This window comes from Oryctolagus cuniculus, chromosome 2 (assembly GCF_051225735.1).
Source record: "Oryctolagus cuniculus isolate XC-2025 breed Fujian yellow rabbit chromosome 2, ASM5122573v1, whole genome shotgun sequence".
Lineage (NCBI taxonomy): Eukaryota > Metazoa > Chordata > Mammalia > Lagomorpha > Leporidae > Oryctolagus > Oryctolagus cuniculus.
The window spans coordinates 78,713,296-78,736,846 of NC_142868.1; the positions used below are offsets into that span (position 1 = coordinate 78,713,296).

General features: G+C 38.1%; 1 protein-coding gene and 1 long non-coding RNA gene across 10 annotated transcripts in view; one reads left to right on the top strand and one right to left on the bottom strand.

Moving 5' to 3' along the window:
* The window catches only part of SGCZ (sarcoglycan zeta), a 1,232,459-nt gene that overhangs the window by 1,202,600 nt on the left and 6,308 nt on the right, over window positions 1–23,551 (top strand). For all 3 annotated transcript variants that reach the window (XM_017350432.4, XM_089327274.1, XM_089327275.1), the window contains 2 exons: window positions 194–266; window positions 16,934–17,057. In XM_017350432.4, the coding sequence (XP_017205921.2) occupies window positions 194–266; window positions 16,934–17,057 (197 nt within the window). The remainder of the gene's footprint in view (window positions 1–193; window positions 267–16,933; window positions 17,058–23,551) is intronic.
* Window positions 7,116–23,551, bottom strand: part of LOC149127848 (uncharacterized) — a 43,231-nt gene continuing 26,795 nt past the window's right edge. The window contains exon 3 of one of the 7 annotated variants that reach the window (XR_016229950.1): window positions 7,116–7,214. This is a non-coding gene — a long non-coding RNA (uncharacterized LOC149127848). Of the gene's footprint in view, window positions 7,215–8,052; window positions 8,073–16,900; window positions 17,143–20,977; window positions 20,997–23,358; window positions 23,444–23,551 lie in introns of those variants that run through there. The other 6 variants (XR_016229955.1, XR_016229949.1, XR_016229953.1 and 3 more) reach the window with 6 other exon arrangements.

Genomic DNA, 23,551 nt, shown 5'->3' on the forward strand with positions numbered 1-23,551 from the left:
TCTTCAAGTTGACTGACACAGTGCCATTTACATTTAACTTTCTTGGCTCTTTTCCTATTCTGTATTCCTTTCAGTTCCTGTACTCCTGTTTCCCAATTTTTGGAGGGGAATATTTAAGGCACAAGCAGGGAGATGAAACCCAATGTTTGTGAGGACTTGCTAATACTGACTACTGTGTTCATGTTCCCTCCAGGCACCGAAGGCGCTGTATTTGGGCACTCGGTGGAGACACCTCACATCAGAGCAGAACCCTCCCAAGACCTCAAGTGAGTGGTCCCCCTTATCCCTACGTCATGTTTTCCACACTGTTGATATCTGTGACATAGGATGAACTAAAATATAAAATGTGCTTCATGCTTGTGCGAAGAGCTGGTATTTCCGAGCTCTGGTAAGTAGGTATTTGAGAGCAAGAAAACGTGACTTCTTATTCTAACCTTGTCCATGTTTCCCTCATATTTACAATGAATCTAACAGTAAATAGGTAAGTGTGGAAAAGGCAAAGAGGAGACAGGTTAGAGGAGTAGAGATGCTGGAAAATCTGAAACAGATAAATACATTTCACAAATTGGCATGAAGATAGGGAAGTGGAAGATAGGGAAGAACTAACAAAAGGCAGGCAGTATTATGTATGGGGAAATAGAGCAGAAAAAGGCAATTGTAAGCAACTAACAGTAGAACATCATTGCTCTGTGTTGAGTTTTTCAGGCATGTATCTCGAGTGGAATATGATGCCTTTTGACATTGCATGGTTGTACTTAAAAGTCCTCACTACACGGAGGATTGAAGTTGGCAACTGTTGATGAAAATTGAAACATGAATACCTAAACAGTCCCATGGATGTTAAGTCAATAAATAAGTTGAGATTTGGGGTAGAAACATGTTTTATATAACTAAATTCTAATGGGTTAATTACTGTTTTTTTAAAGGCAACAATAGTGATAATAGAAAAAGGTCATGATAAAAGTCACTATTAAAGTTGGGTCATAGTCATCCTGATACTGTCTTGAAAAACATAACAATGACATTTCATAAACACGATTGTTCAGCAGTTCCCACTGTATGAGTGGAAAAATCTTCAAATGCAGACAGACAGCAGGGTAATATGGCTGTGACATCTGTCACCCTATAGATTGCCAGGCTGATCTTGCTGGCATCCCCTTCCTCCCTCAGTGTTCCATGTGCACATCTCTACAAATAGGAATTAAGGTAGAAGACTAACCTTCCCTACTGAGGGAAGCTTCCAGAATCTCCTGATAAGGTCTCAAGGTCCATAAATAGGAAAACATAGGGTAACAAAACTCTAACACATCTAAATGAGGCACTGCATGGGGGAGCCAACCTTTCATCAAAAATACAAAATAAAGTTTAAAATTTTAATGATTAAAAATTATACAACAGTAAATTTGTAGATGTCTAAGTTATATGACAACATGTCCTCACCAACAGTTTCTCACAAATTGAGTAAAACAGATTCAATAAGCTAATAAATACCAGGAATAGGTGGCCACTTTCTTGTAGTGAAGACATCTTCATAATTTGTTGCTCTATGCAGAAAGCCAAGGGTTGAAGAAGGTGTAAATGGCATCATTTGAAAGGCAGAGTCGTGGGGAGCAGAAATGTTTGAGTTCTTTATAGATTCTGGATATTAATCCTTTATTAGTTGCATAATTTGCAAATAGTTTTTGCCATTTTGTTGGGCGTTTCCTTTGCAGAGCAGAAGTTTCTTAGCTTGATGTAATTTGGTTTTTGCTTTCATTGCCCTTTCTCCTGGGGTCTTTTCAAGGAAGCCTTTTCCTATGCCAATGTCCTGTAGTATGTCCCCAATGTTCTCTAGTAATTTGATGATGCAAGGTCATAGATTTAGATCCTCGATCTGCTGGGAGTTGATTTTTGTGTAAGGTAGGGGTCAATTCTGCATGCAGAGATCCCATTTTTCCAGCACCACTTGTTGAATAGACTGTCCATTCTCCAGGAATTTACTTCAGCTTATTTGTCAAAGATTACTTGGGGATGTGTTTCATTCATCTACATATCCATGTTTGCACCAAGCTGTTTTGATTATAAATGCCTTTTATTGTGATGACTCTGACTTTGTTTTAAAATTGCTTTTGCTATTCAGGGTCTCTTGTCTTTCCATTTTTTAGAATGAAAAGTTTGTTGGTTAAACTAAGAACCAATCACTATTTTAGTTGCCTTGTGATATGTTTCAAAATTCTTAAGTGTGATTGTGAATTAAATTAGAATAATTAGTTTTTATTTTAACTTTTATTTAATGAATATAAATTTCCAAAGTACCGCTTTTAGATTACAATGGCTTCGCCCCCCCATAACTTCCCTCCCCCTTCCATTCACATCAAGATTCATTTTCAATTCTCTTAATATACAGAAGATCAGTTTAGCATACATTAAGTAAAGATTTCAACAGTTTGTACCCACATAGAAACAGAGTGAAAAATACTGTTTGAGTACTAGTTATAGCATTAAATCACAATGTACAGCACATTAAGGACAGAGATCCTACATGAGGAGTAAGTGCACAGTGACTCCTGTTGTTGACTTAACAAATTGACACTCTTGTTTATGGCATCAGTAATCACCCTAGGCTTTTGTCATGAGTTGCCAAGGCTATGGAAGCCTTTTGAGTTCACCGACTCTGATCGTATTTAGACAAGGTCATAGTCAAAGTGGAGGTTCTCTCCTCCCTTCAGAGAAAGGTACCTCCTTCTTTGATGACCTGTTCTTTCCACTGGGATCTCACTCGCAGAATTATTTCATGAGTGGGTTGTTGTTTGTTTTTTTTTTGTTTTTGTTTTTTTTTTTTTTTTTTTTTTTTTTTTGCCAGAGTGTTTTGGCTTTCCATGCCTGTAATACTCTCATGGGCTTTTCAGCCAGACCCGCATACCTTAAGGGCTGATTCTGAGGCCAGAGTGCTGTTTAGGACATCTGCCATTCTATGGGTCTGCTGTCTATCTCACTTCCCATGTTGGATCGTTCTCTCCCTTTTTTATTCTATCAGCTAGTATTTGCAGACACTAATCTTGTTTATGTGATCCCTTTGGTTCTTAGTCCTATCATTACGATCAACTGTGAACAGAAATTGATCACTGGGACTAGTGAGATGGCATTATTTTCTATTATTTAAACATTGAGCCAAGGTCTGCTTACTGGCTGGTACTAAAAGCAAATTTGGCAACCCCTCCCACCTCTAAGATGTGTGTTGCTCATCGAAATTTAAATATTGCTGTGGAATGATTTGGGGTACTCTATTATCCATTTGTATGCCAAAGATTAAAAACAGAAGATTGCTGCAAGCCTTGCTGACAAATTTACTTCCAGAGAATTAGTAGTCTTAGATGACACCTAATCAGTGAGGTGAGATTGTTGCCCAAGTAAATGTAATGGTAATCTGGGAAGAAAGTAGCCATGCTGTGTTTAATATTGTCAAAAAGTAAAATTTTTTGAAATGTTTCTGTATAAATTTTATGCTGATTTTCTAGAATGTATTCAATAAAATTATAATGAATATCTAGTAAGTATAAAAACTCCAATTTTCCTGGACATTTTTTTCTTTGATTTCTTATAATCACACATGGTGCCATTTTTTGTTAGAGGTTTCTGTATTTTAAAAGGATAAAAAATGCTTTTTTGAATTGCTGATATAAACAAATTAGTATACTTACCAGAAATGAATGCCACATGTATTACCATTCTTGTTTTTGGTTTCTTAAATTAAATTAATGCAGCTCAAAGATTTTCTGCACAATATAGTGGGAAGTAATTAAAATCATTGTATAATAATGATCCATTACCTGTTACAACATTGAAAAGAAGTCTGCCCTTGGATTCAGTAAAATGAGTAAATATGTGTGAGTTATGAAAGAATGACAGCTATACATTGTTTTATGACCAAAAATTGAAATATTAGGGTTTATACCAAGTTAATCTAGTGAAGCATTTAGCTCTAATTTCCATCAGTCCTACACTCAAGGAGAAGCCACAATTCATTAGGCAGTATGCATTTTGCCTGAGACATTCCTTCAAAAAATGGATGGATTAGTTAAATTAGCAACTTCCCACCCCTTTTCTAACATCCTCTTATTTTTCCATTCTGTGTTCATGTTTTTGTATTCATTTAGATTTAATAGCACATGAACATTATGACATAGCTTGCAATCATTTATCTAGAGGTTTATTTATAACTTGAAGGAATAGACCATGAGTCGGAAAATAAAAACAAAAGCAATGTCATTTGCAATTGAAAAAAGCTCATTATAACCTGATGTTTGAACATAATACAATTTCTTCTATGTTCAATCAGGATTTTCACTGATATAATTTTCTTAAACTTTATTACATTGTAAATTTATTCCATCACACAATTGCCAATAATTAGCGAGTGCCTAGGACCTCTTCAGCACTGTATGACATGGTAACTACATTCTACTTAAGTTTCCATGTAGGAGTTGTTTCTTGCAACTTAGGCTGTTGATTTTCAAAAGTGATGATTGCATAGCACTTCTGAAACTATGGATGTATCTTTGTTTATATGAAATAATCGTTTTGAAAAAGCAAATACATGGATTTAAGTTAGGTAGTCATATGGAAATCAGTGAGAAAGCTTTCAGAAAATAGTTGTAATTCACTCATTCCATTGACTAAATAGAAAATCATTTTTTGCCAATAAACTTTCATTAGCAATAATGCTTTTAATGAAAATCCTCCACAATGAAGTCCTGAGAGGTTCTATACCCGATAAGAATGGAGTATTTCTTACCTGTTGATATTTTCTTGCTTGTAGTCTACTTATTCATAATTCTAGAAGGTAAATCAGGTTTAGTCTGATTCCAGTCCCAAAAGCTGAGCCTAGGAAATTTGATTTGAGAAATTTATTCAGAGAAAACCACCACAACCTAAGATTTAAGCAGCAAAAAATCACTGTGGTGACTACATTTTACATGCCAATGGCTTATGAAACATTTATCACATTATGTAAAAATCCCTTACCTATACATATTCTGATTGGCATGCTTTTCTCCTTCTCTATTTGGATCTTTAAAATGATACTCAAGCACAAATTCAAAGATTTGTTTGAAAGGCAGAGAGAGATAAGAGAAAGAGCTCTTTCATCTGCTTTTCTCTCCCTTAATGTCCACAATGGGCTGGCCAACCTAAAACCAGAACCATTGGGGGCTTCCAAATGGATGGCCAGGGCCCTGGTACTTAGGCCATCATCCACTGTTTTCCTGCATCAGACAGGGACCCGTCAGGACTGTCTCCAGTGTTGACATAACCTGCTGCTATATTAATGCTGCATTTATCATTTACATTCAAAATTCCTTCTCAAAGTGGAACACTGCCAAAATTTTTTTCTGCATGACAGTTTATAAAGATATACTTACTTGCATATATGCTTATAAATATGTAGGACATTTTCAGGTTTTTTTTCATGACTTGGGATAGTTACTGTAATTTCTACCATTTATTTTGTACAGTTAGGTTATTCTTTAGGGTTTTCCTGAAGAGATAAAATTAGGATCTTTTCCCTCATTGAACACTTTTACATTTCAGTCAAAGGTTTAATGTACTACTAAATAAATTAAAAATATGCTATCTTAAAAAGGAAAGAAACAAGGAATGAAGGAGAAAAGTATTAGATACTTAGAATTGTATCTATGGCAATCCTACACAGCCAAATTGCCATGGGAATATACCAGGAAAGCAAAGGAAGGACCACATTCCCGATAGTTTGAGGGAAATTCTCAGTTAAGAATGGGCAGAACAGAGACTCCTTAGAGGAGCAAGGGGAGTGGACAAATAGCATACCACCAGTGAATCCCGTGACTGGCAGAGATGTCACCTTCCCAGGACAAGGTAAGAGAAGTCTACTATAGCCCACACCACTAGCAGATTTGAATGATGGAGAACTTCAAGTTCACCTCTGGCCTGGGGAGATGTCAGGGGGCTGGGTGGCTCATTCCAGGGAGGGGCAGCTCTGTGAATGAAAAGCATACCCTTTGCTGCTGTGTCTGTGGGATGTGGGCATAGGTAGAACTGAGAAGGGTGTGAGTTATGATTGGGTTACTGGACACTTACCTGGTATGACTCTAGGAGCTTCAGGTGCTGGGGCATGGATTTCAACAATGGAGCATATCAGTGCTCTTTGTGGTTAGTGTGTGGGCGGGGTGCATGGACGCTTTCAGCTCACTGTGAGCAGCGAATCAGCTGGTTCATCTTGGTGCAGATGAGAACTGAGGCTGAGATCACACCAGCCAGTATCAGTTTCCCCCCTCTATTGACTCAGAGGATATTCCACCACACCAAATTTGGGAGTCACTCTGGACTCTTGCCTCTCACACACATGGTGACGAGAGCCCCCTGGTCCCACCCAGCCTACACTTTTGGATCTCTGCTATAAGCTCAAGCATTCCCGTAGCCACAGAGGCACATTTGCTGCAACAGAGACTTCCATGGAGATATCAATAATTGATTCCTCAAATGAGTAAGAATCACCATGGAAATATTAGGAACATGAACAAGACAGGTAACATGACTCCTCAAAAGGAACACAATAATACATTAACATTAGACGGAGAATGTAAGGTTAATGAAACTTCTGAAAAGGAATTCAAAACAATGATTTTAAGAATACCTAAAAGCAAAGAAAAGTTAAAGAAATCCATGCATGACATGGATGAAAAATTTTGCAAAAGGGAGTTTTTTGAAGAAAAATCCAACACATCAAATAAAAAAATACACTGGAAAGCCTTAACAGCAGACTTTGTGAGATAGAAGAATAGCTGAGCTAGAAGACATGTTTGAAATATCTCAGACAGAAAAAATTAGACAAAACAGTGTTTGGGATTTATGGGATACCATCACATGACCAAATGTAAGTATCATAGGAATTCCTGAAATTATGGGAAAAATGGCTTAGAAAATTTATTCACTGAATTAATATCAGATAATGTTCCCCATTAGGAGGAAGATATGGACATGCAAATACAGGAAGCACATAGAACACAAAAGTAGACATGATTAGAAAAGATCTTCACTTAAAAAATCTTCATCTTGAAACACTATATTCATAATTTCAAAAGTGAAAGTATCCTAAGATATGCAAGAGCAACGTCAGACATCGTATAAAGGATCTCTAATTATATTGACAGCAGACTGCTCAACAGGCCAGGAAAGAATGGAAAAATATGGTCCAAGTCCTAAAAAGAAAAAAAACATTAGAATACTTTGCCTAATGAAGCTGTCATTTATACAAGAAAAGCCAATATTAATAGAATTTGTCACCTCCCAGCCAGCCTTTTAATCATAAAGATGTACTAAATACAGAAACAGAAAAATAGGCTTCATTAAAGACTATGAACACAGGATATCTCCAAGAATAAAATATTTTTAAAACAAGCAATAGGAATATTTGTGGAAAAATGGCAGGACCAAATCATTGCTAATAAACATTAACTTTGAATGTAAATGGACTAAATTCTGTAATTAAAAGATAGACTGGATACATGGATTAAAAAACAAATTCCATCGATATGCTACCTAATAGAAACAAATTTCCCTCCAAAATACACATTGATTGAAACTAAATAGGTGGAAAAAGATATCCCATGCAATTAGAAATCAAAAAATAGTAATGCTCATATCAGACAAAACGTACTCTAAGGCAAAAAAGCTTAACGAGACAAAGGTAGTCATTATGTAATGATTAAGGGATCAATTTAACAAGAAAGATTTGAATATAGTACATATGTATTTTCACCCAATGCTAGGGTACACTGCTATTTTAACAAATGTTAACAGATATAAAAGGAGACATAATCTACAAGACAGACATAGTGGGAGATTTCAACATATCACTTTTTTTAAAAAAGATTTATTTACTTGAAAGACAAATTACAGAGAAGTAGAGACAGAGAGACAGATGGCTGCAATGACCGGAGCTGCGCCAATCCGAAGCCAGGAGTCAGGGGCTTCTTCTGGGTCTCCCACATGGGTGCAGGGGCCCAAGGGCTTGGGCCATCTTCCACTGCTATCCCAGGCCACAGCAGAGAGCTGGACTGGAAGAGGAACAGCTGGGACTAGAACCGTTGCCCATATGGGATGCTGGTGCTTCAGGCCAGGGCTTTAAACTGCTGCACCACAGTGCCAGCCCCAACATATCACTTTCATCAAAAGCAGATCAACATAAAAAAATAGAACAAATCAGTACTGCCAATCACATCCAATGGATTATTACAGAACACTACACCACACAGTGCCGGCCCTGGATTATTATAAGAATAAGTATAGGCCGGCGCCGCAGCTCACTAGGCTAATCCTCCGCCTTGCGGCGCCGGCACACCGGGTTCTAGTCCCGGTCGGGGCGCCGGATTCTGTCCCGGTTGCCCCTCTTCCAGGCCAGCTCTCTGCTGTGGCCAGGGAGTGCAGTGGAGGTTGGCCCAGGTGCTTGGGCCCTGCACCCCATGGGAGACCAGGATAAGTACCTGGCTCCTGCCATCGGATCAACGCAGTGCGCTGGTTGCAGCACGCCAGCCGCGGCGGCCACTGGAGGGTGAACCAACAGCAAAGGAAGACCTTTCTCTCTGTCTCTCTCTCTGTCCACTCTGCCTGTAAAAAAAAAAAAAAAATAAGTATAAAACGCCCGTACTTCCCAAAGCAAGTTACAGATGCAATGTGTTCCGGAACAAAATACCAACAGCGTTCTCCTCGGATATAGAAAAAGAATCAGTAATTCATATGGAAACACAAGAGATCCCAAATAGCCAAAGCAATCTTACACAATGAAAACAAACTTAGTGGCATCACAAGACCATAATCAGAACAGCCTGGAATTGGCACAAAAGTAGACATGCAAGAACCCGGAGGAAGCTCTTGGCTCCTGGCTCACTCTGGCTCTCTCTCTACCTCTGCCTCTCTGTAGCTCTGCATTCAAATAAATAAATCTTTAAAAGAAAAAAAAAAAAGGAAAACTAGTTTTTTACTTACTCATGTGTATTATTGACTAAATCTAAATGTTATTCTTGCTGGGTGTTAAAATATATTTTTCTTTCGTATGTATAGCCAACTTACTATGCACCATTTATTAAACTCATTTTCTACCATGAAATCAGTACATTTATCAGATATTAATTTATCATAAATTAATGTGATTTGAGATTGTTATGTTCCATTGACCAAATTTGCAGTTCATATTCCAATATAACCTGTTTCAATCAGAACAACTTTATACCAAGTACTCATTTTAAAAATTCCATTTGGGCTGTGGCATAGTGGATAAAGTTGCCACCTGCAGTGCTGGCATCCCATATGGGTACCAGTTCAATTGCTGGCTGCTCCACTTCCGATCCAGCTCCTTGCTAATATGCCTGTGAAAACAGTGGAGGATGGCCATATTTGAAAGACAGAATGACAGAAGTCTGAAGAGATTAGAGGGCAGGAGAGGGTATTAAGTCCGGCCTTAAACTTGAAACCCAGTACCAGGCCTGACATAGTGATTTGCAGTACTGATACTAACCAGAGCCTCACAGATTCGAGCATCCACACCTCCATTAGCAGGTGATCAAGGAACTACCACCTGCATCCCCCTGCCCCAACCTCAGACAGCACAGTGCACAGCAGACTCCTCTTACTGGGAGCTAAGCACATGACTCTTGAATTTCAGTGCCAGGCCCCGTACAACCAAACCCAGAGCCATTCAGAAATGAGATGCCCCCAATACTGTAATAGTCTTCACATATGTAGTCTCTGGACCTGCTCTAGCACCAGGCAGAGACCTGCATCCCAGTGGGATGTACTTATGTTTTGGACTGCATCATCGCTCCCTATGGGGTGAGCTTGGACCCATCCCTAGACTGTGTAGACACCTGCATCTGTAAGTCTTAGGTGTAGTCCACCTCAATGTTAGCACTGGCATTCAAGGGACTATCTCCGTCACTTTCCTATCTCCATCACACTTCCTCTAAGGAAGCAGAGCAAGACTCCATCATTGCAGCATCAAACAGGTATATAAGCACAGGACTTGACCCTGAAAACTATGCTCAGCTAGTGAAACCCAACATCATGCAAATCCCAATGCCCTTGGGCATGAGCCAGTACTTGAGTATGGAGCCTTCAGACCTACTTCAGTGACAGATGGATATCTACAGCCTCAGTTGGTTAGTCTTTGGTGAAGGTAAGTAGTACATACCATTAATATTTTGTACTAAAATTTTTATGCAATAATATACACAAAGCTGAGTTTCATATTTACTGTGTGTCAACAGCTGCAAATACCATGCACTTGTGAACACAAATGCCTGTCAAGATATGAAACAGTATCAGTCCTGCATGTTTCCTCATGCCCCTTACCAGTAAAACCCCATCAACCACTAGAAGCAACCATTATATTCATTGTAGAGTAGTTTACTACCTAACACAAACAAATCATATGATCTGTACTGTTTATAAGGTTTCACTCATACAAAATATTTCTGAGATCCATCCATGGTAATATATGCATCAACAGTTCTTGTATTTATTGATGATTAGTATTCTATTAAACATGAAATATTTTATTAATGCATCTTCCTAATCCTATGTATTTTTGTAATTATTGCCATGAGATTTACCTCATACCTCATGAAAAAAATATACAAGGATCACAAACATTTTGTACCAAAATTAAAAAAAAAACTTATTATTCTGTGTTTTTTGATGTTTAAGCCATTTTTATGTTTTAATTGCATTTTATGTTTTTCATTTTGGATTTAGATACTTACTTATATATCCTGACATAAGTCCTTTGTGATATATTTTATTTCCAAGTAAACATGTTTCATATTAACTTTATTCCTCATTTTGAAAGGCATATTTTAAGATTTATTCATTACACACAGAGAGAGGAGAGGCAGAGAGAAAGAGGTCTTCCATCTGATGGTTCATTCCCTAGATGGCTGCAATGGCTGCAATGGCTGGAGCTACGCGGACCAGAAGCCAGGAGCTTCCTCCACGTCTCCTGCGTGGGTGCAGGGGCCCAAGGATTTGGGCCAACTATTGCTTTCCCAGGTCACAGCAGAGAGCTGGATTGGAAGTGGAACAGCCAGGTCTCGAACAGGCAGCCTTATGGGATGCCAGCACTTCAGGCCTGGGCGTTAACCCACTGTGCCACAGCGTCGGCCCTGAAAGGCATCTCTTAATATTGAAGATATTTACACCTTATATTTTGAAAATATTTAATACTTATTGCTTTCTGTGACCTAAGATGGTTTGGTCACAAAGATGTTTTCATTCAAAAGTCTTATATTTTTAGTAGTCCCTTTGAAAGAAATTATTTGAGAAGCAGAGGTATAGATAAAAATAACTCCCATTCAAGGTTTCATTCCCTTCTATAGCTAGGGATAAGTCTCCCAAATCAGTGGCAGAAATTCACCACCCTGAGCAACCATGACATCCCTGGGTGTGCATTAGCATGAAGTTGGATTTGGAGTAGAACTGTAGCTAAGTATCAAAGCCATGCACTCTGTTATGGGACCCAAGTGTCTTAACTACATTTATTATTAAGCTAAACGTCCATTATAACCTGTACATTTGATGCTAATATGTAGTAGAGATGAAGGTTCATTTTGTCTATATAGATATCCTGGTATTCCAAAACTAGTTGTTGAAAAATACTTGTGTTCCTAATTGGATTGTTGTGTTACCTTTGTTAAAAATCAGATGACAGTGCAAGTAAAAGAATAGCTAGAAGATATTCTATTATTCTGTGTTTATTATCTTTATGCCAGGCCAACACTATCTTGGTAACTGTAGTTTTGTAGTTTTAGGTTGTACAACATTGTTCTTCCTCAAGATTGGCATGCTAGTGGTTATTTGTGCTAACTACATAACCCTGGAAAACTAACTCCATCACACAAATACCCAATGATCAAAGATAAAATAGATAAATACACTGGTCACTTTTCAGTAATGGGGTGATTAGAAGATAATCCATGCAAAGTTTTAAAAATAAAAAATCTCAATATTAGCTTTTACATTATTACAATTATACAGATAACTCATTTTTAAAGAAAAAATGGTATTTTATGCTACAATATTCTATTTTTAAAAATGCTTTATGACTGAGTCCCAGAGAATTCAACTTTTTATATTTTGAAGTACAACTCCTGAGTAACTTCTTGTTGAAATCCATGGTCAGGTCTCTCATTAGGCTGATGTAACTCCTGCACACAATGATTAAATTTAGTGCATATACGCTTGATTTCCCAGTATGCTTTTTTGGAATACTTTCTATAATTTTATGGTATGCAGCAGGACTTTCAATATAGAGAATGCTTTCCTATTATGCTATATAGCTTGTAGAGGTGCACAACCTCTAGTAAGGGCCTGAGAAAATTTACTTGTAGAATAGTCAATGATATATATTATTTTCAACCATCAGCCCATTTTGATAAACTGCCACAGCTAGGAATGTGTGATGTCTTGTTTTACTATAAATCTTCTTTGTCTACATCTATTCTATTATGTCCTTTGGAGACATACTGCCATAATCATAGGACTAATTTCAGTATTTTTTAAAAGTGTGATGAAACTGAAAATGCAAAAAAAATTTAATATAAATATTCATTTGGCTTAACTCTTCTGGAATTTAAATGGAAAACAACATTGTTCTATCATGTGTAGAAAAATGTCTTTTTCCCCCTGTTGAGCATATGATAGAACAAGACAACATACTTGTACAGCTCCAGGTACTTAATTTGTATATACATACCTAAATGTAGGCATATATGCTATCTCATATCAATGATGGATGATTCAGATATAATATAGGCTTCTGAAAGAGAGCATGAATGAAATTATGCTATTCACAATCATGTTAATTTTAAGCTTTTTAGGTATAAAATGTACAGGTGGTAGTCCTACTATGATATTTTACCAACAAGAAACTAGTTTGTAGCACAAGCCTTTTGGAGCAATTGATTAAGCTGCCCTCTTGGGGTGCCCGCATCCCTTATCAGAGTGCCCAGGATTTAGTCCCACTTCTACTGATTTAAGTTCCTTCTAATGCACACTCAGGCAGGCAGTGCATATGTTATCTCCAGTACTTGGGTCCTACAAACCAGGACCCGGATAGAATCCCTGGGTCTTGGTTTCCACCTGGCCCAGTCCTGGGTAATTCAGAAGTTTAGAGAGTGAACCAGTGGAAGGAAGATCTCTTTCACTGTGCCTTTCAAATAAACAGTAGATAATACACAGTCAAGATAAAGCAGTTTTAAAGAAAGTAATTAGCTTTTTGCCTTTTACTTAATAATCAAGATGAGGGCCGGTGCCGTGGCATAGCAGGTAAAGCCACCACCTGCAATGCTGGCATCCCGTATGGGCACCAGTTCTAGTCCTGGTGCTCCTCTTCCGACCCAGCTCTCTGCTATGGCTGGCTGGGAGAGCAGTAGAAGATGACCCAAGTCCTTGGGCCCCTGTACCATGTGGGAGACCCAGAAGCAGCTCCTGGTTCCTGGGCTTCATATCTGCACAGCTCCGGTGATTGCAGCCAATTGGGGAGTGAACCAGCAGATGGAAGACCTCTTTCTCTGTAACTCTAACTTCCAAATAATTTTTTAAAAAATCAAGAACTTATAAAAAATTGGTACTAAGTTTGCTTTAACTCATATTCATAAGAAATATTTGACTAGTGCAACATGTTCATTTCAACAATTAAAATTAGAATTTTTGAAAGCTTTAATTGAATTTTATAATTTTAAATTCCTATACTGTATGTTAATTGTCTAAATATGGTTATTATTTGAACTATTTTGTCTTATTGATTACATTTCTAACAAAGTGTGTAGTTGAAACTATTTGAATTAAAAATCTTAATCATTTCTGCACTTGAGGGATTTGACAATGGCATAAAATCACTGCCACTTTGCTAATACTTTATGTACAATATAACGTATCTATAATTTCTTTCACTATCATCAGGTATATTTAATACATCATAAAATTACTTGAAGAAATGAAAATGTTCCTGTAATATCTCATTTACCCACTTGACCTCCACTGCACTGATTACAGAAACCTAGATCCCGGTCCATTTTTTCTTCTCTTTCATAGGGTTTGAGTCATTGTACACAGGGGATTATACTGTGCTAACATATTCAGGGCTGACATTATCCATTCAGAGTTTCATGGATCCCAGCTCGCATTTCCTAAGAGGTTCTCCATCACCTACACTCAGTTTTCATTCATCATGGATCACACATGTTCTCTCTCCTTTGAGGCTCTTGTCCTCAGCTATGAGACTTCACTGCCTTCCCCCGAATGTCTGACTCCTCAGGAATAAACATCCCAGCACCTAGGAGCTGGCCTCCGATGGTGGCACACAGTGACCCAATTCTGTTGACTTTCCTGCAAGTTGTCTTTACCCTGTGAATGAAGAGACGTGTTCGCTATTCTTTAGCAGGTGCCAATAAATAACAGCTTCCCAATGACCTTACTTTCCTTCTTATTTATTCTGAGTAATTACTACTAAATGGTTAGGGCCCTTTTTGATTTGCAATGCCTTTTCATGGTCCAGCATTGTGGCACAGCAGGTTGCCTGTGACAGGGGCATCCCTGTTAGAGTGCTGGCTGCTAGGCTTCAGATTTGACTCCTGCTAATTTGCCAAGAAAGCAAACAGTAGTTGGGTCCTTGCCATCCACAATGGAGACCCAGATGGAATTCCTTGCTTTTGGAATTGGCCTGGCCCAGCCCTGGCCATTGCAGCTATGTGAGGAGTGAACCAGCAGATCAAAGATCTCTCTCCCTCTTTCCCCAGTAGCCTTTCAAATAAATCTTTTTAGATTTCCATAAAGTTATAAAACTCATTTCTATCAGGTTCTCTGTCATATACAACTTGTGGCAAAATGCACTGCTCAGTGACTGAGAGAACAAGAGGTACAAGAGAATGGAGCAGGGGAAGAAATTCAGTAATACCTCTAAATACTATCCTACCACATAATTTTCTCCCTAATTCTTACAACAACCCCATAAGAAAAACTTTCAACTGTCAATGTAGAGATAATGAAATTAAAGTTTACTGCCGCTGGCTTGCATTCCTGAATCCAAGTCTACTCAAGTCCCCATCTTCACTGCATCTTTCAATTGGGATCCTCTAAGTCACTACTGGAAAAGCAATAGTCTATGCTGTGACCACTTTGACAGTAAAACCTAAAGTTTAAACAGAATATGAATATATTAAATATTTCTAATTAATAAAGCAAACATGAAAAATTCAAACCCCCAGAAAAACTTAATACATGTTAATGTCCTATAACCAAATGTCAAGTCTGGGATAAACTTGATTCACATTTAATATGCATGTTCAACTATGAAATGCATGCTCTTTGGAATAAAGTGTTAGTGACTGAATAAAATAAATGGTTTTCTTTCCATTTACAGGCTCATGAGTTTTGTTTTATTGTATCCATAATCTTTTAGAGCATTTTCTTATCTGACTGCTATTTTGAGTGGCTCAATTATAACCCAACATAAACTCACACTTAATATTAGAATTAATAGAAATGGCAGTGGCCACAAGTGCACTATTTAAGGTAGTTTATGTTTGGGTATGGATCAGGGGTATCAATTATGAAATATATGTTTTAAAATTAATATGGAAATTTGGATACTGAAAGCAAAATGCTAATTTGTTAATCCTTAGGATTTACTAAACATTAGTATGGGGAAATTTTTTTTCATTTCAATTTTCCAATGTTCTATGAAAAAATATTTTTTGGTAAAAAAGACATTTCTTAAAAATAGAGAATCATGATGGATTGTTCTCTCCCTTTTTGATTCTATCAGCTAGTATTAGCAGACACTAGACTTGTTTGTGTGATCCTTTTGACTCTTAGACTTATCAGTGTGATCAATTGTGAACTGAAATTGATCACTACTCTACTCTTTCAGTAGCGCTTATAAGCTTCCAAGTTCAACTTCTCAACTGAGAGTGAATTGAACCCCAGAGATCTCATTTGATTTCTCTCTGCAAAAACCACTGGATCTATTGCTCCAAAGGAACCAGATTCTGTGTTACAATGAATCTAGCATGATGGGACTTTGTCCTCAAGTCCAGCATTCAGGAATGACATATGCTGTTGCATCTGAGGACAGAGGACTCCCTCAAACACCAAAGTATGGGCACCCCCTCTTCTCATGCTGGTGCTGAGCCACCTGTCCTAGTTTCCGCATTGGCTCCCTTTGCTCTTTTCTCTAGTTTTGTATTTACAGCCAGCTTCGGAAGTGCCTCCACAACTCTTTGTTGCAGGCATATACATCTAAAATACTTGTATTCTTTACCTCATGATTTACATAGTCAACTCAATCACACTTTTTTCTTGTATATCTCCATTTGATTGTTCTTTCTCAAACTAATGTCACTCATTTTTCTGGACATTTCACTCATGTGAGTGAAATTACTTTCTGGAAGTGTAATGAGTACTTTGAACTTTTTCATGTTTACAAAATTTTGACTGTGCATGCCTGAAAATTTTTAGTATTAATGGTTTTCATTACAGTTCTCAGGCAAATGGGGATCCTTTATTTAGAGACACACACATCCTAAATTGTAATTTATTCATTAAATCTCTATCATTAATATTGATAATATATAAAATATTTAAACAAGTTAACTTATCATGGCCCACTTCTCATAACTGTTAGGAAAAAAAGCTTAAGATATGGTTATGAAATCATTTACAATTCAGAATAAATAATGGATGTGAAGAGGAAAATTTTTATAAAGGGCTAAAACACAGATAAGGCAATCTAAGATGCTCCTAAAATTCATTTTGGTTTTGATTGAAATGGCAAGGATATTTATTCAGGCCTATCTGGTCAGTTAGTTGTTTTCATTCGCCTAGAATTGTCTTTAGGTTTGTCACAATTTCTTTGTTTTTCCCTTAGGCTTGAATCACCCACCAGATCCTTGATCATGGAAGCACCTCGCGGGGTCCAGGTGAGCGCAGCTGCAGGAGACTTCAAGGCCACCTGCAGGAAGGAGCTCCACCTGCAGTCCACAGAAGGGGAGGTGAGAACCCAGGCGGAGACACTGAAGCTTTACTGCTGAGCCTGTTCCCCGATCATGTGCACAGGGTCCAGGCCAAAGATCTGCTCTGGGATAAAGGTTAAATTAGGAAACCAGTCAACTGCTTGAAAATGAAATCTGACAAAACCACTGAAAGGCCATTTTCTACCTCAAGAAAATGACAGGGCATCTAAATCCCTATAGTTTCCAATTGGTAGATGAACACACATATCAAGATAAGAGGAAGAACAGTCTTTGCTTTCCCTGTTCTCCTTTGATCTTCAAGACAATTTTACTATTTATCTTAATCGCCATTTCCCAGTAATTATATACATGTTAATATTTTTCTTCCTTCTCATTTTTCCTGCCAAGAGCCTTTTTTAAGTCTTACTTTCATTCTTTTAAACATGTTTCTCATTACCAGTTTTTAATACCCCTTTCTGTTGGTTCTGTACTCTGACTGTAATGTAAATGGATTAAGTTTATTTTATCTTTGATATGCAGATTCATTTTTTTATTTTTTGACCAGCAGAGTGGACAGTGAGAGAGACAGAGAGAAAGGTCTTCCTTTGCCGTTGGTTCACCCTCCAATGGCCGCCGCACTGCGGCCGGCGCAACGCGCTGGTCCCATGGCAGGAGCCAGGTACTTATCCTGGTCTCCCATGGGGTGCAGGGCCCAAGCACCTGGGCCATCCTCCACTGCACTCCCTGGCCACAGCAGAGAGCGGGCCTGGAAGAGGGGCACCCGGGACAGAATCCGGCGCCCCGACTGGGACTAGAACCTGGTGTGCCGGCGCCGCAAGGTGGAGGATTAGCCTAGTGAGCCACAGCGCCGGCCCTACATTTTCATCAGTTCTAGAAATTCGCATTCTCTCTTCTGATAGTACCTCTCATCCATTTTCTGTATGGCATTTTCCTGAAACTGGAGAACTGCTCTATCTTTTCACTCTCTTGCCTTCCAGAACTCAGCCTCTTTCCCAGTTTCTACTCCTATTTATTTTTCATGCTTTCCTCCACTGTTTTGTTAAGTCCACCTTCCTCTCCATTACCTAATACTTTAATCCAGAATTGATCTTTAATGTTATTGTTTTTAATGTCTCAAGTTCTCATCTGTACTTTAAGCCTACCCCAACATCTTAGCTGTTATTCTGGTTTTAATGTTCCCTTCAGTATTTTCAGTGCCTCTATTCTGTGAAATTGTATCAAATTTCTCAGTCTAAAACTGGATGTCTAGATCTGTTACATTGTTGGTATTACCAATTCAATCTCTCATTTCTTTCTTCATTTATTATTAGCTCACATAGGTCAAGTTGAGAAGGTACAATGCAAAGATAGTTTGAAATGCTCCAAAGAGCATTATGCACCTTTTCAGCTGTAATGATGGGTGTATAAATCAATAGAATCACAAGGAGGATGTTCTTTTATTAACTTTCTGCCATAATTTCAGGTACTGTTTTCAAGATAAATTTATATGTTTTTCTTCCCTTTTATAAACAGACCTACTGGCAGGATACTAGCTTCTTAGTGGGCATTATAACCTGAATTACCTAGAAATATGTTTTTTAGTATTTTAAAAATATATTTTGTCAATCCCATTAGGATATCTTCCCATTTTAATTTCTGACTGCAATATTTTGCTTACTACCATATAAAGGAAATCCTTCAACATCTTTCATTTTTTAAATGATTTCCTTCTATTATGCTGTTTCACTGAATTTTCTCTTAAGGAATGTTTCCATAATACATATTAGCAGTTATTAATCTGTTCTGTTCCTGCTTGTGAACAATGTACTTATGTTCTTTTATTCAAAACATCAGAATCTTTTGATTCAATTACAAGTTAATTGCCAATTATGCTACAAATAGACCATAGCTAGAGCATTTCATCTGTTGTTCATTTTTAAATGCAAGTACAGAAAGGGATAGTACTTTATATCATAATAAAATATCATGTAGTTTTCCTATAAGGTATGAGATATGAAATATTTGTTATGTTGATACCACCACAAAAAGACTAATTATTCACTAAATGTATATACTACTTAATATCAGATCAGACATACTATTGAGATATTCAAAACAGTGAACAAATTGAAGGAGCAAAGCCTATGTAAAATTTAGTTATTCTAGACATAACATTGCAAGAAGTGTCAAATTCAGCTCTGAGGAGAACATGAATTATAATGTGAGGTAGAATATTTTAAGTGGTATACTAACTAGCATATGTCATGTGATAACACATAACAGGTATCACAAACATCTAACATTTTTATTTTGAAAATGCAGTAAGATAATTGCTGCATGTGATCAGTTCTACTGTAAACATAGTTGAGCGGGTATCTCTTAGATACAACGTGTTCATGACTTTTGGTTATATACCGAGAAGAGGTTGCTGGATCATATGGCAATTCTATTTTTAAGAGCTACCCAAACTGTTTTCCACAGCAGCTTCACTCATTTACATTCCTGTAGATATTGTCCCATTCAGTGAAATAAGCCAGACACAGAAACACAAAGACTGCATATTCTATTTACATGCAGGAGTTAAAATTTAAAAAGAAAACTGAAATACCTCTGTGTATCACTTTTGCAGCAAATACAATGCTTTGTCAAACTTTGTTTTAAATCTTTCTCAGTTAAATTGGTGGTATTATATACCACTCTAGTCTGAATGATTTTGTAACTACTTTACCATTACATGCATAAAGTTGAACACCATTTCATTTGCTATTTTATTCAATATTGCCTATTTTTTCTGCTGGACCATTCTCTTTTTACTTTTCTGTGTTGAATTTATTTCATAGAGTCATTGAGCCTTTCACTAAAAATTTGAATTTAAAGGTCATCTCAAAAGTAAAATATTAATTTCAAAAAAATATTTCCAACAGCGACAGGCCTGATGTCAACAGTTAAGACTTAGATAAATGCATTCTTGGTAGAGAATAGACTGTAACTTAGAAGCTCAGGAGTGCAATTCTGAGAACAGGGCAGAGTTTCAGAACAGATGGATTATCTGGCTAAAGGGCTGAAATGGAATAGACAGGTCGGGTTTAGAGGCTGGAAATTCAGCAGCCTCACTGACTGTCTCAGCAGACCAGACATAGTTCCAGTTAAGCCCATCCATATTGCAGAGTCTTGAAAGGCACAGGAAGGTTGCATTGGGAGGAATCAATATCTAACAGCCCATTTTACCTCTCAATTTATTTCTCCTATAGAAGCCAATAAAATAATGTATTCATAAGGGCCCCATTTACCAATTAACAAAATCTACCACTTTTACATGAATGAAGCAAAAGCTTGGGAACCAGAACCAATAGATCTAAGCACTATGTAGCCAAATACTATCTAGGACAGTCCCCAACTGGATGAGCGCACCACTATGGCTACACTGCAGCTGCCAATACACCATCTGACCCAAGTCCTCCAGGACCGACTCCACTGATGGGGCCTCCTACTTCATGTCTTCTTGAGAGGCAGGCAGGCACACACACACACACAGAGATGGGGTGGGGGGAAAGGAATGGGAGGGAGAGAGGAAAGGGAGAAGAGAGAGAGAGCAGAGAGACAGACACGGCCAGGGCTCCCATCCACTGGGTCACTGCTCAACGGCCTGCAACAGCTGCAGAGTAAGAGGAGAAGCTGGGAGGCTGGAGTTCCATCCAGGTGTCCTGTGCAGGTGGCACAGACCCACACACTGGAGTCATCTGGACTCCCAGGCTATGCATGAGCAGGACGTGAGAACTGGGAGTACAGCCTGCACTTGAATCCAGGCACTCCGCTATGGGATGTGGGCATCCCAAGCACTGGCTTAACTGCTAGGCCAAACGCCCATCCCGGGCTTGCATTCTAAGGCTGCCACCAGCAAGTCTTTCCCGAATACACAGCTGCTCTCAGCAGTTCCTCACTCGGGCTTCTCCAGTTAAAAGACAGAACATTCATTCCCTGTAAAAATCAAAGATATGGCATGCATCAACAATCCCCAGCAAGCCACCAGCTGCCAATCGGCGACACGTGTATAAAAACCAAAGTGCCATTCACAACATCTTATTCATTTGTTGCATTCCAAGAAACTTTTTCTATGAGCCCTTTAGCTTTCTATAGTACACTTATTATTTCTGTCTCAAAGCTACTTGGCCTAAATTCTAGCTGCTAACTTGACATTAACTCCCCTTCTGATTATTATAGATGCAAACCTGCAGGTACAGAGCTTGTCTTGGTCAATTTTTTTTCACATTTTTGAAGGTTGAGAATGTCTGTCCTCAAGCATTCTAGCTTCTAAATAAAAGTAGGAAGCGGGGTTGACCAATTCAAGCTTATTTCTTTTATCAAACTGAACAGATATCCCACAGACAAAACAACCCCAGAATCATTCCTCCTGTCCTGTGAAGAGCGCACGGTTTGGTAAGTCATCCATGTCCTTCACCAAGGAAACAGATCAAGAACAAACGAGGTTCACACTCATGTTCCAAAAGTGTAGCCATGAATTATTCTATCATTGTCTTATTTCTACATCAGAAAAAAAAAGTATCACCTTAAAAAACTTAAGTTATTTCGCTTTGCTTTCCTGTAACTCAACCAACCAATAACTACTGGGCAATATATTTTGAAATTTGACACATATAAAGTTTTAATAACGCCTTCCTGACTTTAAATACTATTGGTAAATGTAATTTATTTATTTTATAATGTTGCATTTGTTTAACAATCATGTAATTATATAGAAAGTGCCAGTGCAGGTTCAAACACATGAAGTCCCCCCCCAAAAAAAAAATCAATGACTCTTTGAGGATACCGTTTAGAATAAAAAGGTATAATATGAATATAAAATAACATTCCAAGTGATTAGCAAAGCAAGAAGATAAATTGCTATCGGAGAGCCAAATACAAGGAATCCATTCATCTTGGGACATCAGGAAGACAGAACTGGTCTTTGTTGGAAGATACTGGTAGAGTATCCTCTATCCAAAATGCTTGGGACAGGAAGTTTCAGATTTGTCATTTTTTTTTAACTTTTGGATGGTTCATATATATGATGTGATAGTTTAGGTATGGGACAAAAGGTGTGAACAGGAAATGAAGGTAATTTTATTCAACATTCTTATTACACCCGCCTTTTGACTGCAGCTCATCACATGAGGTCAGATTTGGTTGGAATTCCCACTTGTGGCCTGCTGTAATCAGTTAAGAAATTCTAGATTTTGCAGTAGTTTGGATTTTGGGTTTTTTGGACTAGGGATCGATCTGTTTGTACACTAAAGAAAGCTATGTCCAAAGTGAGAGAGGAGCATTAAGTAACTGAACATGCACAGGCTCTATTCTATCATTCTATAGCTTCAAGTCAAAGGCCATGAATCTGACTTGTAATTAGAACCATCGATGAATGAACAATTTACTACAAAAATATTAGTTTAATTTTTACTAATAAAGAGAATAGACTTCATAGATTGAAGACATAATTCCAAGAAAACAACCATACTTCTTTCCCCATTCTTCCTTCCTTCTCTCAATCACTACAGTAACCCACTTTCTATTTACTTTATAATCATAAGATTAATGCAGCACTAACCATAATAATTCAAGTGAAAAATATAAAGGCCACTGTTCCACAGGAATAAACAAGAGCTATAAACACAGAACACATCATAAGGTGTCAGTTTCAGGTTAGTTTTACAGAATAAAATGAACTTTAAAGGACAGATTTATGCTATTTGCATGAGGAGTGACAAAAGTTCTGCGGTGACATTTTAGTAGAGACCAGAACTTACATTAAATCTGGAAAATACTTATCAGAGATAAAAATTCATTTTGTCTTACTAGGTACACACTAGATCCCAAATGTTCAATTTTAAAAGTATATACAAAGGTAAACAGTGGAAATTTCCCTCACCATCCCTGTTCCTCAATTCTTAGTTAAGATACATGCCCACTTAAAAATATCTGCAGCGAAGTGTTGCACATTGAGGAAACGAGAAGCAATGCATGTCCTGAAATCATGGTTCTTTTTGTATGTTTGAGAAAATGCAAAAGCTGAAACCTAAGAGATGATATCAGTGAGCAGCTGGATCCTGTAAGAGTCATGGGAGGCCAAAAACCAAACAAAACAAAAATAATGGCTGCGGCTCAGTAGGCTAATCCTCCACCTTGCAGCACCGGCACACCGGGTTCTAGTCCCGGTCGGGGCGCCGGACTCTGTCCTGGTTGCCCCTCTTCTAGCCCAGCTCTCTGCTGTGGCCAGAGAGTGCAGTGGAGGATGGCCCAAGTGCTTGGGCCCTGCACCCACATGGGAGACCAGGAAAAGCACCTGGCTCCTGGCTTTGGATTGGCGCAGCACTGGCCATAATGGCCATTTGGAGAGTTAACCAATGGAAGGAAGACCTTTCTAACTCCACCTGTTAAAAAAAAAAAAAAATCACGGGAGGCCATCATGGTGCACCGAGATGTGGCAGTGGGCTGTTACAGGGTTCTGAATAGTGAAGTGACATGATCACATCTGTTTT